The sequence below is a fragment of the Musa acuminata genome, chromosome BXJ1-5 (assembly GCF_036884655.1).
Source record: "Musa acuminata AAA Group cultivar baxijiao chromosome BXJ1-5, Cavendish_Baxijiao_AAA, whole genome shotgun sequence".
In the NCBI taxonomy this organism is placed as follows: Eukaryota; Viridiplantae; Streptophyta; class Magnoliopsida; order Zingiberales; family Musaceae; genus Musa; species Musa acuminata.
The window spans coordinates 45,524,652-45,540,827 of record NC_088331.1 but is presented as its reverse complement, the minus strand read 5'-3'; the positions used below and the strand labels follow the sequence as shown (position 1 = coordinate 45,540,827).

Below are 16,176 nucleotides of genomic sequence, written 5' to 3'. Positions count from 1 at the left end.
GTACGTTGGCACGGCCAGCACTTCTCGAAGCGTCATGCGGACGCCACGCTGGCCTCATCACCAAGGCGAATATGGTAACTTTACCGCCCCCACCGCTGTTGCTTCCATTCGCATCTCTGTTATTTAATCCTCAGCGGTCAACGTACCGACCCGACGCACCAGCATATCACATGTGAACGACGTGACGCGCGGCGCCCAACTCTTCCCACGTCCCCCCGGCGTTCACACGCCAAGTCTCTCCTCTCTGTACCCTCTGCTTTCATCGTATCGTCAGGAAGCGTCGGGCACACACGCACTCGGTGGGTCCCGTCGTGGGTACGAATGCGCTGGCGGTAGGTGTGCCGTCACTTCCGTCTTCGTTTCCTTTAACTTTTTTTATTTTGGTAACACTAATTATAAAGTGTACGCCCATAGGGTGGCGGCGAAGCCTCAATTCGCTCCCTCGGTGTCCCCTTCAGTGGAGTACAGATTGCTAAAATTTTGGGTGAGAATAACGATTCCCCGATTGCGCCTCCCCAACCTCTCACTTCCCCCTTTATAAAGCGCGAGCTCGAAGCTTTGCCTCACTCGCCACTCGCCCTTCTCAGAGAGAACGAGAGAAGCATCTGAAGAAGAAGACGAAGCGTAGGGTCTTTCCCGGAGCCATGGACGCTCCACGGTTTCAGCTCGCGTTCCTGGTCATCTTCGCAGTAGCATCGTCCGCCGCTGCCGCCGGCGCGTGCTCATCCGTGACCTTCTCCTCGAACCGCGTCTACGCCGCCTGCAGCGACCTCCCCCACCTCTCCTCCTCGCTCCACTGGTCCTTCGACGCCACGGCGGCCACCCTCTCGCTGGCGTTCGTGGCGCCGCCGCCCAAGCCGGAGGGCTGGGTGGCGTGGGCGATCAACCCTACCGCCGACGGCATGATCGGGTCCCAGGCCCTGATCGCGTTCCACCAGCCCAACGGGTCGATGGGGGTACGGACGTACAACATTACCGGCTACGGGTCCATCGCGGAGGGGGCGATCGACTTCCAGACCTCGGATCTGGCGGCAGAGTACTCCGGCGGGGTGATGCGGGTCTTCGGGAAGGTGAAACTGCCAGCGGGGACCACGGCGGTGAAGCAGGTGTGGCAGGTGGGATCGTCGGTGGCGGATGGGGTCCCCCAGCAGCACGCCATAGCGCAGGAGAATATACAGTCCAAGGGAAAGCTGGATCTCATCAAAGGGGCGGTCTCCGGCTCCGAAGCTTCCAGTTCCAGGAACAAGAATGTGAGTAGAACTCTTTGCTTGGGACTCCCCTCCCCCTTATTAATTTTGGTCGATATTATTGGTTAATTTGCAATCAATTTTTACTTAGAATACTTCATAGAAAAATTTCATTTTTAATTCCTTTTTTTTTTGTGGAGAAGGATTTAAGGGGAAAAAAAATCAATAGTTAAATACTTTGAACTTTACCACTTATACTCAAAGAGTATAAATACTTTAAATCTTGCTTTTGACAGCCGATGATAATATGCATTGTCCTATAAGTGATAGGTCTCAAGAACACATGATAAGCTACAGTAGTGAGCACTATGATGATCCATGCTCTTTTTTCTTTGGAGAAGTTGCCGTCATCGTCACATACAGATCATTGTCACCTCTATGAATTCCATGTTGATAAGATTTGGGGATAGTGATTGTCAATTTTCCTAATATAAACATTACTGATTGAGATGGAAATATGCATTCTTGTCACTTGGCAAAGTTGTATTACACTAGAATACCACCTTAAATTGGAAAAGGATTTGTTCTATAGAGCAACTACAGCACGAAAGCTGTGTTAGATGATGGAATTGAGCTTTGCTTAGAGACTGGTGCTTGCATCTGGATGTTCAATGTTTGTCTTCTGCACAGGTACATGGAGTTCTGAATGCAGTGAGTTGGGGGATTCTGCTTCCAATTGGTGCAATCTTCTCTAGATACCTGAAAACATTCGAGTCTGCCGATCCTACATGGTTTTATCTTCATGTAACATGCCAGATTATTGGCTACGGTGTTGGAGTTGGTGGCTGGGCTACTGGCCTCAGTCTTGGTAGCAAATCTAAGGGAATCGAGTACACGACTCACCGGAGCATCGGCATGGCCCTTTTCTCTCTTGCCACCTTACAGGTAACACTGATTGAAATTTAGTCTGGATTAACATCTGATGCAGCAACATCGGATGAATGAATGTGCAGCATTGGCCTCATTGTTTAACTCCGCAGGTGTTTGCGCTATTTCTGAGGCCAAACAAGGATCACAAGTACAGATTCTACTGGAACATCTACCATCACTTGGTGGGATACACAGTCATTATCTTAGGCATCATCAACGTCTTCCAAGGCCTGGACATCTTGGGCGTCGATCATAAATGGAGAGCGGGATACATCATTGCCATTTGCATTCTAGGTGGCATCGCCTTGTTCTTGGAGGTTGCTACCTGGATTGTAGTTCTCAAGAGGAAGTCTGATGGCTCCACAAGGCCCTATGGTGAATCCACTTCTAATGGTGTGCAAAAGCCATTGTCAGTCTGAGTCAACTAATTCACTCTTGTGATCTATTTGTCTCGGAGCAGATTTTTAGTAGAGTGTAGTGGAATGCTGCTAGTTTGCTATCAATGATTTAGGATGATGCTGAGAGTTCTTGAGCTTTTGGGCTGTGTATTCATTCTCTACAAACCAATGAGCTTAGTATATATATAGTACATGGTTTTCTTTTTCTTGTTTGTGATTCCTAATTTGGATGATTGCTAATCTCAAAACACTTTAGTCTTTAAGAAATGACCAATAAAAATATTGCGTCTAAGAGATAATTTGATCAGTCGATCATTGGTGCGATTCGTATGTTCGCGAGGAAACATATTTGCATGATTTTATCTTTTTGGAATATACATGATAAGAGAGACACGACGGAATTAAATCAGATTAAGATTTATTTTAATTTTGAAACTAAAATTGATTTAGAATCAATTCGATTTATAATTTATAAAATTAAAATTATTTATTTTAAATCGAATATATGGATTCTGGGACGGACTAAATCCGACGATGTCATTCACGCCCTCGCGCATGACTTGATGGGAAGTCTTTCTCTGCTCCACTTGCTGCCAATGGTCCCAATCAATCAATCTCTCTCTCTCTCTCTCTCTCTCTCTCTCTCTCGCTGCCATTTGTCTGCTGTCAGAGCACTTGCGAACTGCTTCACACTCACATGTCGAGTGTTCCAACGTTAATGATAGACAAAACCTTCCAAACGGCAATGGAGGAGCGGATGGGTGAGCAGACACATTAACTCAGATTGCTTCTGCTATCATTCCATCTTTTCCATTGGACCATTCGTCGGTTTCCATTCAAACATGCTCATAATTAGGGTTTCCCATATCATGTCGAGTAATAGAGATTGAGCAGTGTCAACGTTTTTGATTCAACCGTATCAACTTATTGTCAAACGGTTAATTATATATTATCATCTATAATTAATTATCAAATATTTACTTTCAAAAATTATATTATTTTTTTATTTTTATAAAAATAAAAATATTTGATCTGATTGTTCTAACAAATTCTTATAAAATTATCTTTTTAATCTTCTATAGATTCTTAATATTTTGATTTCGTAAGTATAGAATACGAATCAAAATATAAAAGATATCTAATTATAAGAGATAATCTATAATTAATCGTACCAATCGACCTATATGTGTTCTTAGGTTAGCTCATAATTTATTTTTTTAATATGTTGAATCGTAATATTATGCAAAATAACCATACAACTTTAATGATAATAATTTATAGAAACAAAAGAAATCATGAGATTCAGTCCTTTCACTAAAATTCAAAAAGTGTTGTGTTTTATTTTTATAAAAAAATAATATAAATAATATTTTTAGAAAAAAATAATTTTTTTGGGTGGTCAAGATAACATCAATAAGGATAAGGATGGGGATAATGGAAGAGTTAACCCATTAAAGCTGCAAAATGACAAATACCATTGTTTCCTTTCCAACAATAAATGCTTTAGAGAAGAAAGGGGAAGGGAGATAGACAACAACAAACACTCCTTAATGCAATCCCAACTCCACTAAACTCTGTGAGTTTTGTAGAGTTGAATTATGTGATAATCTTTGTTTTTTCTCCATCAAAAAATTTACAGTCACAACAATAGTCATATATATATATATATATATATATATATATATATATATATTTGAATTTGAATTAGGTTTTTTCTCTTAATTATGAGAGATATATTAGACCTTGGATTGGAGTGTTAGATCTTGTTTGGGTCAATGGAAGCCAGTCTCTCTCTTGTGCAATCCAAGAAAACCCTTGGAGAAATCTTGTTTCCAGCTCATGGATCCATGTGATGGATTCTCTCTCTATCTATCTCTAAATTCTCTCGCCATAAATTTACTCGTTTCTTTAGCTGTAAAGATACAGAGGAAGAGACAAAAAAAGACATTGAAATAGTAAAGCACCTCACCACCTTTCCACCTCTCGCTCTCTCTCTCTCTATCTCTCGCCTGCCTCGCCTCTTCTGCTTCACTCCTGTCCGTTAAATCTCCGGTTCAAATGGTAGTCGCCTCCGCCACTCCTCCGCCGGCCACCGCCGGCCGCCAAAGGCAACACCCTCCATACAAAGAGGTGGTGAATGCGCTTTTCTTCCGTCCTTCCTTTTACTACTCGTCTGTGTGTGTGTGTGTGTGTGTGGCGATGATGCCGATCTGGTTTGCTTTTCCTTCATGTTGAGCAGATGATAGTGAGAGCCATCAAGTCGCTGAAGGAGAAGCGCGGATCGAGCGCCAGAGCCATCGGCAAGTTCATCCGTGACACCTACTCTGACCTCCCTGGAAGGCATGCCGCCCTTCTCAAGCTCCACCTCCGCCGCCTCAGGAGCCAGGGCGGCCTCCGCATGGTCAAGAAGTCCTACAAGATCTCTGCCTCCGGCCCCGAGTCCCCTGCAGCTGGCGAGAAGCGGAAACGGGGTCGCCCTCCCAAAACCGCCGAAGCGGCGGCGGTGGATGGTAAGCGGAAGCGCGGTCGGCCCCCTAAAGTCAATGCGGCAGCTCCTGCGTCGGGTTCTGGTGCCACGGTGTCGACCCCGAAACGGAGGCCCGGCCGCCCTCCCAAAGGCGGAGCGACGGCTTCCCCAGCTCTTCAGAAGCGGAAGCCAGGTCGGCCATCAAAAGCATCTTTGGCGTCAGCTCAATCCGGCGAAACGCGGAAGCGGGGTCGGCCGCCGAAAGCATCGGTGGCCGCAGCCCAATCGGGTGGAACGCGGAAGCGTGGTCGGCCACCCAAAGCGGCCACAAAAGATGCTTCGTCTGCCCTAAAGCGGAAGCCCGGTCGCCCACCGGGAAGCGCGGCTTCCACACCGAAACCGGGTGGGGCGCCCCAAAAGAGACGCGGCCGCCCCAAGAAGACGCAGCCGCTCGATCAGCAGCAGGGCGTGCCATCGCAGAATAATGTGGCAAGGGGGACGGAGACGGTGACGCCTACCGAGAAGCGGCGTGGGAGGCCTCCCAAGAAGAAGGTTTCGTGAGCAGCTGCGGAAGAGAGAGGAGGAACTGAACAAGAGCAGGAAGGTTTGAATCCCTCTTCTCTGAGCTAATGCACTAACACTTAGTTGTTTGATGCTTAATTGTGGTTCTTTCGGTAGCATGCCAAGACATTAGGCAGATGTCATGTTGATTTAATGCTTGTTTTGTGGATCATAATTCTGAAGCTAATTAACACTGTAGAAGGTAGTTGTATTGAATTCAGCTTGATGAAAAATACAAACTCGATCATAATTTACTTGTTTGGAGTATTTTAAGGCACTTTCGATTATGTTGGAATTGCTGTTGATTTATCAGTGCTGCTTTTTTTCTGGTGAAGTTGTTTCAACTACTTGATAACTTTGAGTTTACAGTGAGATGCTATTTAGGTTTCCGCAGTCGAAGAGTATATTCAGTTCTTCACTTTTGTACTTCTTGGTAGATTTGTACCTTCAGAGTGTCGATTGTTGTTGTTGAAGCTTGAAATGTAGCATTTACATTCTTCCTCAAGTGTGTGGCAAGATAGATGCTATTTAGGTTTCCGCAGTCAGATGAGTATATTCAGTTCTTCACTTTTGTACTTCTTGGTAGATTTATGCCTTTGGAGTATCGATTGTTGTTGTTGAAGCTTGAAATGTAGCATTTACATTCTTTCGATTATGTTGATATCGTTTTTGATTTATCAATGCTGCTTTTCTCTGGTGAAGTTGTTTCAGCTGCTTGGTAACTATGAGTTTACAGTGAGATGCTATTTAGGTTTCTGCAGTCAAAGAGTATATTCACTTCTTCACTTTTGTACTTCTTGGTAGATTTATGCCTTCGGTGTATCAATTGTTGTCATTGAAGCTCGAAATGTAGCATTTACATTCTTCCTTGAGTGTGTGGCGAGATAGAACTCGGCTGAAGGCTAACCTATATTTTTAGAAGATCTATCAGGCTTTCTTTCTTTTTTAATAAAATAAAATTTTATTGTTTACCATGAAAACAAATATTTGCAATGTACGTTGGCCGATCTTGTTTATTTGACTTATTTTTCATAAATACATGCTATAACTTGGTGTTTGACAAGTATGACGAGTCTCGAGTTTGGATCTTGGGTCAGTGCCAAAATAAAAACCTACTTGATATAACATCGAGTCCGTATTCCATGTTCAGCTGAATATCATTTAGCACCATGGATATCAAGTCTCTATACATTGCCTGGGGGTCTTCCTTGCAAATTCTAAAATCTATTTACATCCTCGTAAGATTTTTTATTCTTGCCATCTGAGTTTTTGTAATCGAGTCTCCAACTGCACTCTTCTTTATAATCACCAAAATTGCACGGGCAATGTTTTCTTGGGTGTTAAATGGCTTAGATCAAGAACAACAGCATAGGACCTCCATGGAATTGAAGTATCGTATTTGGAACTCATCATGGTTGATTTTTCAGATATTCATCATGGTTTTATATAATGGAATAGTCTCTTTAAGAGTCTCAAAAATGGGAGTGAGATAACACATATAGTTCACTCGGACACCATATTTTTTGTATATCATGATTTTATATATTTATACTTTTTGTGACGATTTATGAACTCTTTTGTCACTTGGATCGAAGCACACTCATCAATATCATGTTTCTCAAGATGTGAAATGTACAACTAATTTAAAGCAACAGTTTCTTTGACCTACAATGTAATTTTTGTCGTATTTATGATTATAGAAACTTGTCTGAACTCTAATTTTGTTGTTTTGACCATGTAAAAAAAAAAAATCTCTTTTCTTTCTCGATTTCCTGCTTCAGCTTTCTAAATTGGTGCTTTCAATTTCTTTTGTGCAAGCTGTGTTTATTTTTCGGAACACAGTCAATTGATATATTCTCCGATCTTTATGCTATCTTGGACAGATGAATCATTACATAGTTGAACTGCCAAGTGAGAACCCTTTTACATATTTACTATATCGTTCCAAGACATTTAGGTTGCACCTTTCATAGACAGCCAAAACCGAACTTAGTATCATTTTGGATGTTGAATTCTTGACGCAAACAACTATTTGATGAGTTTCATGTTCATTTCATCATCATATCTGATCTCTTTCTCGTCGCATTGTCCTGAGACTGCATGCCAATTAATATGATCCATTGTGCTCCATATCTATAACTCTGTAGCCCAAATATACGGTCAAAAACTTGATGATACATTTGTTTGTTCAGGTTTTGGTATGAGTATGTCGAATAATAACCATGCAAGCAATGTGTTTACATTTCTGTTTCTAATTATTTCATGTTTTATTTCTGTGTCTACATTCTGTGGTCTTTATGAATACTACTTTCTGGTTGCTAGCCCTGACCGCAGTTTCGTTTGAACCGGCAACCGGAATCGGTCAGTGGTTCTATGGTTCCAAACCGAACTAGAACCAACATTGGGTCGTTCGGTTCAGGTTCCATCCCTCGGAACGAACGGTTCAGTTCGGTTTCGAATCGGTTTAAATAAATAAATATTATTTTCAGCATGAAGTGATAAAAATCTGTGATGAGAGTCACTAAATATTCATCTCAAATATTACATTCAAGATCCAATAATTTAGTTGGTTGTTTGAGTATCATAAAGTTCTTTGCCATCAAAACATGCATGGTGAGATGATGTTATACACTGACTCAGATCAGACTTTATTATGCACTGAATCAAATACAGCTTCAGATTGTAATTGTGAATCTCTGAAGGTTGATATCTTTCTTTCAGCCTGTGGAAATTCTGGTGATGAAGTATTTTTGGTTAAGATTTTGTTGATGCCTACACAGATCTGCTTAGGGCTTCTCAAAGATTGATACCATTCGATTTTGAGCTTTTCTTGTCGGCTTTGTTCAACTGTTGCTTTGAGCTCTCATTGATGCAATCTTGATAGCCCAACAACAGAGTCTTATCATATTGATTGGGATTCTTACAGCAATCTTTAGATCTATTACTGTGCGCAAAGGTCAAATTATATATGACCGCACTATTATCATATCTAAGATAGATTCGCTTTGATGCGGAGGATCTATATAATCCTAATCCAAGTCAAAAATAGGCGTCCAAATTAGGAAACAGAGAGATCTTTTAGTACTGGAATTAGTTTCCAACCCATAAATAGCAGCACCCCAATCTCAACTCTCTCTCTCCCCTACAAGCGACTCTTCTTCTTCCCCGAAGTCCCACGATGCCCTCGAAGGAGAACGTCTGCGCTGTCGCCGGCTGCGGCGTCGTCGAGCCCCCCGGAATACGCAACCTATGCCCCAAGTGCTTCCGGGAGTTCTTCCTAGAGGAGCATCCGCGGTTGGTGCCGATAGCTGCGAGACTAATGGAGCGGTCAGCCTCGTTCATGCGCTCGCGTGCTGCAGCAGCAAGCGATGCGATGGGATCCTCTTCGTCGGCTGCACGACGACGACGACGACGTTCGCCAGCCCCTCACCTTCGACGACCCGCAGCGTAGCGTAGCGTCTGCATCGACGAGATGATGTGCGTTACCGCACTCTCATGTCCGATCCGATGTGGTCTGTGGACTCGGTAGCGATCGGATTTGGGTAGAGGTGGTGGCACAGTGCCTGAATCCCTGTAATGGTTGCAGTTCTTGGAGAAGACGGCTTCAGATTCATTTCTGTGAGCTTTAAGATTAGTAATTCTCGACCGATAAGATCAATTGGATGGTTTCATGCAGAACATAATTCCAACGAAGATTGGCTACAAGAGAGGAAAAAAGAAGGGAAAAAGAAAACCAAAAAGGATTGCCGATTTCAAGATTGGCTTCAACAAGCCATCGTTATTCTAAACACACTCTTCATCTTCTATAGGAATAGCCAAAGAAGACACACACTTCTTATTTGACGCTACTTCTTCATGTGGGTGGGTTCTCTATCGGACATTAAGGTGGGCGTCGCCGACGTTATCTAGGCTGTTGAGGGCCGGGCGGCGGGGGGCGAAGGAGACGAGCGACCGGGAGCTGAGCCAGGGCTTGACGATGACCACGGCGTCGAAGGTTCGGTGCTGCTGTCCCTCCTCGCCGGTACCTTTCACGGCGGCCACCACCTGGAGGTAGTACTTGATCCCGGACACCACCTGCCGCTGCGCGGCCGCCACGCGGGAGAAGGTGAGGAGGCGGGCGCCGCGGAGGGCGAGGCGGCGGTTGTACTCGTCGACGGAGAAGAGGCCGAGGTCCTGCACCTCCTTGTTGGTCTCCACGTCCTGCACCTCCGTCCGGGCCCCGACCATGCGCCCGCTGTAGGCCGAGGAGGTGGAGACGATGAGGCCGGAGAAGAGGAGGACGAGGAGGAGAAGACAGCGATCGAGAGAAGCCATGGGGAGAAGACAAGGCAAGGGAAGGAAGGCAATGGGGACGAAGGTGGTGGTGGGAAGAGAGAGACATATATAGGGGCTTAGGGGGGAAGAGAGAGGGGGAGGGATGGGAGAGATTGAAGCGGGACACGTAAAACAGGGGAAGGTCGAGCGGCGTGCCGCGTCTCAAGACGGCCCTGCGCGCTTCACGTGGCCCTCCCTTTGTTTGGTTGCGCTTTCTGGCACAAGTGCTTGCCGCTGCTGCTACCTTATCGACACCCACACCTCCACCACCATGACCGCATGCAGCATCTATGGGCTTGCAGAGCTCGGCTTCTGCATGCCTCACGAATCGGCTACGTGTTCGACCCACGCACACGTAATCTATCTTCAATGACAAGCAATCTAGACATGATATTTTCCCAACAATATATATTTGATTTGGATAAGAAATCATCGTAGGAATGCTCATCATCTGTGGGTACTACAGAAAACAGAGTAAGAAGATGATGATCAGAACACACCCTTGGAAGAGGAACAGCTGTCGTGGGGTGAGGCGCCCATCCCTCCCACGTCCGCTGCTGCCATCACATATCCATCGTCGCCCACAGTCTCTCCACGCCGCACTCAGCCATCTGGTAATCCACACACAGACAGAGGAGACAAGATGGTTACATCATTTACTGAATCATCAAATCTTGAGGACAATAAATATCCATGACACAGACTTTGTCAAAATGTTACTTCATATAACAAATGACTGCAATGGTTTCGATAAGCAAAGGTCAACCATGAACATACCTGCTGTTTAAGCAAGCATCCATGCAGAGTAAATGATATGTCCTATCTTTCATCTTGTGCAACCAAACAAACGCATCCCAAATTAGTGGTGCTTCTGTCGTAGCTAAACAATCAAACCTTTCCCCCAAGTCAAAACAAAGTCAGCCCACAGCAGCCTCTTTAATGTTCTTCTCTTGTCCTTCTATTGTACATTTCATGTTATGAATAGATTTACATGAATCAAAACTGTGTGGTGGGGCAGCAGCAACACCTGTTGTGATGGCAGTCATTGTAATCCAATCCATAGATGTAACATGTAGGAAGATCTCCCTTCCGATCTTGTGGACTTGAAACATTGCAGCATAGAGGCTCATTTTAGGTAGGAACTTAACCATGTGTTGATTTGCTCAGATCCCGCAAGCTGGGAGCTATCTCATGGATCAATGGTGTCTGTGATACTGCTCCAACAAGTTGGAATTCTTATCTGCGGAAGGCAGATGCAATGAAGGGCAGCAAGAAGGAATGAGTGATGTATCTGGATCCTGCTACCATGTCTTCGGTATGAATCAGACAGTATCAGAATGGAATGACATAGGGCAATGCAAGAACATCCTCTGACCCGAGTCTCACTGCCTCGGCCCACACTTGGGGAGTCTCATCGGCTGAGAGCTTTGACTTTTGGGTTGACTGGAAGTTGCAGCTGCCCAATAGCCACTCTTGATCATCATACTTGGGTACATCATATATTTTGGGAACAGAGTATATTTCACTAAGATACTTGGAATCCGGGTGAGGAGCCTTCACAGAAACTTGGACCTTTGCATTGACGACAACAGCAGGATGCCTTGAGCCATCTGGAGATGAATGAGCTACTCTTGTGCCATTTACAGTGTGTTCCTTGATATCTAAAGGGAGCTTTCTTACCTCGATGTTGTTTATGGCCTCGGGCTTTATGGAGGAACAAGCAACATCGGATAAGTCCACTGTTCTCCCATTTTCTACAAGGTGGGGGGAAGGAGTTGTTCTTTGGAACTTGTTCGGCTGTGAATCATTCTCTGTAATGACAAAGCAAATGTGGTAACACAACCATAAACAAAGCAAATGACATCTATAATACAGCAGAACTGAATTGTTCTTGCAGAATCAAAAGAAGGCCACTAACTACAGTAGCTAAGAATGATTACTCACCATGTGAAAAACCATTCATCTCAAGTTCCTTTCTCTTCCTATTTTCACGAGTATTGTCACTCTTTTTGTTGTCCCTCTGAGAAGCCACTGGCTCTAGATTCGGACTATCTATCTGATCCTTTTTACCTATGTTGTTCTTTATTTCATCACGTTCTTTATGTGTTTGCCCACCTTTCTCTCCATTTCTTGCCTGCTCTTTTTCTTTGTCATCAAGTTTGTTCTTGTCCTTTTTCTTCTTTTTCTTCTTCTTCTTATCCCGATCTTTGTCCTTGTGTCTCTTTTCGTTTCCACCATAAGCTTCCCTGTCCTTGTTCTTCTCATTCCCCTTGATCCTTTTGTCTGCATCCTTCATTGATCTGCCAATCCCATCCTCTTCTCTCTGCTCTATGAAAATGTGGCTTGTAACAACATTCTTTATCTCTCCCCTGTTCTCTATTGTCTTCACAAGGCAAATGCCATCTATCTTTCCATGTGCCAGAAGGGAGAGGTTTTCTTTTGATCGGTTCATTCCATTAAATAATCTTTGCACTTTGCTGCTGGGAATTGTGACAACTTTGTTATGTTTACAGTTCTCCTTTTCCACTGCAGTTGCAGTGTGTGGACCATCAGATCTTTGTTGGATGGGAACCCTAGAGTTATCTACTGCTTGTAACCTACCATCATTTCCTCTTTGCCCAAGATGACTGACATTTGAGATCAACTTGTTCTTTAAATTTTTTTCCTTTTGCACTGCATTTGCAAATCCAAAGACCTCAGAATGACTTCGAATTGAACTGGTGAAGTTGTCTGTTTGCCTTTCCATCCCATTAATTCTCCTGGAAGAAGAATCCATGGAACCAGCAATGTTTTTATTGCTTGCAACTCTTTCCATAACCATTGCAGATTCAGCACCTGAGACATCAGAGCTTCTTTGGATCGAACTACCAAAATCACCAAGCATTCTCGTTGTTGCGACCTTTTCTTCATTTTTGATCCAATAGTCCAACTCGTCAGCAAATTTACAAGGTTTAACTTCTTCAGTTTTCCAGCTGACCTCAAGCCTGTCTTTGTTGTCAAACTGAGTCTGTTTCTCATTCCCATCTTCAGATATCCTGTTTCCACCATTGTCCTTATTCTTCTCCTTTTTCTTGTCCTTGTGCTTTTCTTTTCTATCCTTCTTCTCTCTGTGCCTATCTTTACTTTGGTCTTTGTCCTTCCTTTTTTCACCTTCTTTTTTATCTTTGTGCCTCTTCTCCTTTTTATGCTTCTCTTTGTGATTCTCCTGAAAATGATAATCCAAGGTAACAAAAGGTTTGCCAAAACAAAAAATTGAAATCACTTTTCTATATTCTCAAGCGCACTACAAATACTAAACAGACATTACAAGGACAAATGCTACAAACATGATTGAAGATAAAACTTCGGACAGTACTACAAATCTAATGACAAAATAAAAAGAAAGCCAATGTATCTTTGCAAATCCTAAGATAATACACATCTAGTTGAACTTAAACCTATTTCTAGATACCTAAAACTCAAGAACTCAGCTTCAGGTTGTTGCAAGCAATGCTAACAAAATATCCATACAGCAAGGTATAAAAGAACAAAGCTCCCTCGATTGACTCAAGCATGAAAGGACATGTAACACAGACCCTTGACCTATACAACAAATAACAAGCTAGAGGTCTCTCTTCTCACTAACCTGGATAAGAAATCAGATCACCTCCGAGAAGACTATGGAACTCTCATCACTTGAGTTGATGAATATATTCCCCAAGTACGATAAAAGAATATCTCGAGAAATAAAGTCATCTCACAGTCATAAAAGGTATTCAAGATCACATAAATTTCATTCCAGTAAACCACAAAATTGAAATAAAGATGCAATGACAGCTCTACAGTTCATTATAACCAGTATTCTCCATCATTATGGTCGGCTTATTGTATCATACACTTTCAGTTGCTCAGGTTAACACAACAAATTTTATAAATGAATCAGCATTAGACCAAACATGAGAAAACAGGTCAGCTTTGCTTTCTAAATTATGCTATTACCAAGAAAATAAAGACACTGGATTTCTCTTTATGATACAAGTATTTCCACTAAATATAAGGAACTGATACAAGGAGATTATCTTAGACCAACCAAAGCAATGTGAAAATTGAGAAAAATATGGAGAGGAAATTAGTTTTTTCAACATCTAAATAAAATTGCTGAAAGAGATTTGAATCAGACAACTGGGAAGTGTTAGAATAACTAGAGAAATGAGAAAGTATTAAATGCACAACTTCAATAACTGTTGCATGTGCTGCAACAAAAGTGAACTTTGGCAAGAACCCAAAAAAAAAAAAAAGTCCAAAAATTTTAGAAGCATCTTATACGAAAAGCATAATTCTCCTTCTAAAACTTCAGCATGAAAAGGAAATATCTAAAAAATAAATAATCTTTTAAGTCAAAAAATTTCTCAAAGTGTAACACCAAGTCATGAAAAAATTAGACAAACAATTTATCAACAATTATTTAGCATAAACTAATGAATTCCCAAGGGAGGTGGGTCCTGTCCAAGAATTAGACGTGTAGAATCTTCTAGTCTGTCAATAAAAATCATTTTCACCTAATATTTTACATTGAACAAGAATGGCAAGTTTTAGATGCGATGAAAAATTAGAAGATAAAAAAGAATATAAGGAACCTCAATTTAACTGACTAAAAAATGCAGTAGTGTTCTTTGTTTAATCCCTGAGAACAAGACCCTATATTTTATTTGATGATCGGAAGATATTAAAACAATTTATTAGTTTCCTATTTCCACACAAAAATAATAGCCCTATATATGATTTTGTCTCAAATAAATAAAATACTATCTTACACTATGCAGTGAAATATAACCACTCCCTCATCCCTACTGTAATGCAATTTGTGCACTATCTATGGCCATAAAGACTATGATCAGCTTATATAGAAAACAGTACGCCCACATGTATTCACCAATTGCCTTAACATCCACCATCAATTACCAGGGCAAATGTCTTAGTACCTGGCAAGGAATGAAAGAAGGGAAACAAAAGCTAGTAAAAGCAAGTATGCTTGGATGAACTTATCGAATAAGCACCTTTGCCGGTGAATCTACATGGCCGCTCCTTGCCTCATTCTTCACCTTCTTTTCATATCCCGGTGGTGGAAAAGGGAAGCAGCGAGACATTGCTCAGTGACCCTTTGTTGGCAAGAAAGACCTAATTTGCAGTTCAGCTGTTGCAGTGATCGGGCCACCAGCCATGCTCCTGTCCATAAACCATGTCCACACGCTGAAACAACCATATAACTCTACTCAGCGCACGGCAATGGAACTCTGGAAAAAGATGTTCTAACCGAGCAAATAGCCAACCTAGAGTATCCAAATAAACTTGTAACCTAAGTCCTTTGCTCCTCTTATTATGTGCAAAATCACATTTTTATGGCACCTCGAGAATGCTAAGTGACCAGCGAATCGTGATCAACAGAAAGAACCAAGAACTCTATCTCCAGCACTGCCTATCTCAAGAAGAACCAATCACCTCAAGCGGCTACACACGACCTTGGAGGCAACTTCGGGAAGAATTCCCAGGTGCATCCCCCTTCCGAGTCCTCGACCGTGATCAATCCTAGGACTCAAAAGCCAGGATCGGTGATGAAAAGACGCCTCTTTTTCTCAGTAGGGAGCGAGTCCCAACAAGCAGAGCCACCGGCCGAGTTGCCCGAAAGATCCGGAGAGGGGGAGATGCGGTCCCCAGAACACTCCAGAACGCTCCACAAACCAATATCTCGTTCCCAGCACCGAAACCCTCGGCCGTCTCGATCCGGTAACCGGAGCCTGGGGGCGGCGGACGCCAAGAAATAGGAGGCGCACGGGTTCGGCGAGGGGGTGAACAAAATCGATTTTTTTCCGGGGCAAAGAAGAAAAAGGATTCCCGGAGATGCTTGAAAAGGGAAAACGAAAGAAAAAGGAAGAGAAGACTCGAGCTTTGTTCGATTCCGGTAATCTGGAAACCTAATAATGTCAAATTTGCTCCTCTTTTGCTCGTTGCTGTGGCTCGCTCTACCGATCTATCGAGCGCTCCCCTTCCTTTCGGTTCCCTTTCAATGTAACCCCAAGACACGAAGAGAAGGGGTGTGAAGGGGTCGAGGGTTGGGTATTTGTAGTGTGTGTCTGCCTCCAGAGAGGAAAATAAATATAAAATATAATAAAAAATGGAAATTAAATTTATTATTTCACATGATATTTGTAGGGAGATTTGGTCCACAAAAAAATAATAATAATAATTATATTAAAATTGCATTTTTGAAGGGAGGGGAAATTGCAGACACAAAGCCACGCAAATTAATTTGAGTTTGGGTGAGTGACAGAATCTATTGATA

At 42.8% G+C, this 16,176-nt stretch overlaps 4 protein-coding genes across 6 annotated transcripts; 2 read left to right on the top strand and 2 right to left on the bottom strand.

Moving 5' to 3' along the window:
• Positions 1–555: 555 nt before the first annotated feature.
• LOC135674565 (cytochrome b561 and DOMON domain-containing protein At4g12980-like) lies at positions 556–2,723 on the top strand. The gene is made up of 3 exons (XM_065184525.1): positions 556–1,250; positions 1,878–2,132; positions 2,228–2,723. The coding sequence occupies exons 1-3, from the start codon at positions 645–647 to the stop codon at positions 2,534–2,536; spliced, it is 1,170 nt and encodes a 389-aa protein (XP_065040597.1). The 5' UTR covers positions 556–644; the 3' UTR covers positions 2,537–2,723.
• Positions 2,724–4,457: 1,734 nt separating this feature from the next.
• LOC135674564 (HMG-Y-related protein A-like) lies at positions 4,458–5,820 on the top strand. The gene is made up of 2 exons (XM_065184522.1): positions 4,458–4,645; positions 4,755–5,820. The coding sequence occupies exons 1-2, from the start codon at positions 4,574–4,576 to the stop codon at positions 5,541–5,543; spliced, it is 861 nt and encodes a 286-aa protein (XP_065040594.1). The 5' UTR covers positions 4,458–4,573; the 3' UTR covers positions 5,544–5,820.
• Positions 5,821–9,413: 3,593 nt separating this feature from the next.
• On the bottom strand, positions 9,414–9,857 carry LOC135674017 (cysteine proteinase inhibitor 4-like). Its single transcript, XM_065183427.1, has one exon. It carries the CDS (start codon positions 9,855–9,857, stop codon positions 9,414–9,416), a length of 444 nt encoding a protein of 147 aa, XP_065039499.1.
• Positions 9,858–10,239: 382 nt separating this feature from the next.
• LOC135674563 (uncharacterized) lies at positions 10,240–15,931 on the bottom strand. Of its 3 annotated transcripts, none has more exons than XM_065184520.1 (5): positions 15,167–15,931; positions 14,894–15,086; positions 11,802–13,062; positions 10,635–11,668; positions 10,240–10,468 (listed from the first exon to the last, which is right to left on the bottom strand). In XM_065184520.1, exons 2-4 carry the CDS (start codon positions 14,981–14,983, stop codon positions 11,190–11,192), a joined length of 1,830 nt encoding a protein of 609 aa, XP_065040592.1. In that variant the 5' UTR covers positions 14,984–15,086; positions 15,167–15,931; the 3' UTR covers positions 10,240–10,468; positions 10,635–11,189. The 3 variants fall into 3 exon arrangements, with proteins under 3 accessions (XP_065040592.1, XP_065040593.1, XP_065040591.1); XM_065184521.1 differs by having other exon boundaries at positions 15,336–15,931; XM_065184519.1 differs by having other exon boundaries at positions 14,894–15,931.
• Positions 15,932–16,176: the final 245 nt, after the last annotated feature.

Excerpts from the sequence above, each read along its gene's own strand:
- LOC135674017 (XM_065183427.1), bottom strand. The coding sequence starts at position 9,857 with ATGGCTTCTCTCGATCGCTGTCTTCTCCTCCTCGTCCTCCTCTTCTCC.
- LOC135674563 (XM_065184519.1), bottom strand. The coding sequence starts at position 14,983 with ATGTCTCGCTGCTTCCCTTTTCCACCACCGGGATATGAAAAGAAGGTG. Across the intron at positions 13,063-14,893 it reads ATGTAGATTCACCGGCAAAG|GAGAATCACAAAGAGAAGCA; the intron begins GTGCTTATTCGA and ends TATCATTTTCAG. Across the intron at positions 11,669-11,801 it reads GATGAATGGTTTTTCACATG|AGAATGATTCACAGCCGAAC; the intron begins GTGAGTAATCAT and ends TTGTCATTACAG.
- LOC135674565 (XM_065184525.1), top strand. The coding sequence starts at position 645 with ATGGACGCTCCACGGTTTCAGCTCGCGTTCCTGGTCATCTTCGCAGTA. Across the intron at positions 1,251-1,877 it reads CCAGTTCCAGGAACAAGAAT|GTACATGGAGTTCTGAATGC; the intron begins GTGAGTAGAACT and ends TCTTCTGCACAG. Across the intron at positions 2,133-2,227 it reads TCTCTCTTGCCACCTTACAG|GTGTTTGCGCTATTTCTGAG; the intron begins GTAACACTGATT and ends TTAACTCCGCAG.
- LOC135674564 (XM_065184522.1), top strand. The coding sequence starts at position 4,574 with ATGGTAGTCGCCTCCGCCACTCCTCCGCCGGCCACCGCCGGCCGCCAA. Across the intron at positions 4,646-4,754 it reads AACACCCTCCATACAAAGAG|ATGATAGTGAGAGCCATCAA; the intron begins GTGGTGAATGCG and ends CATGTTGAGCAG.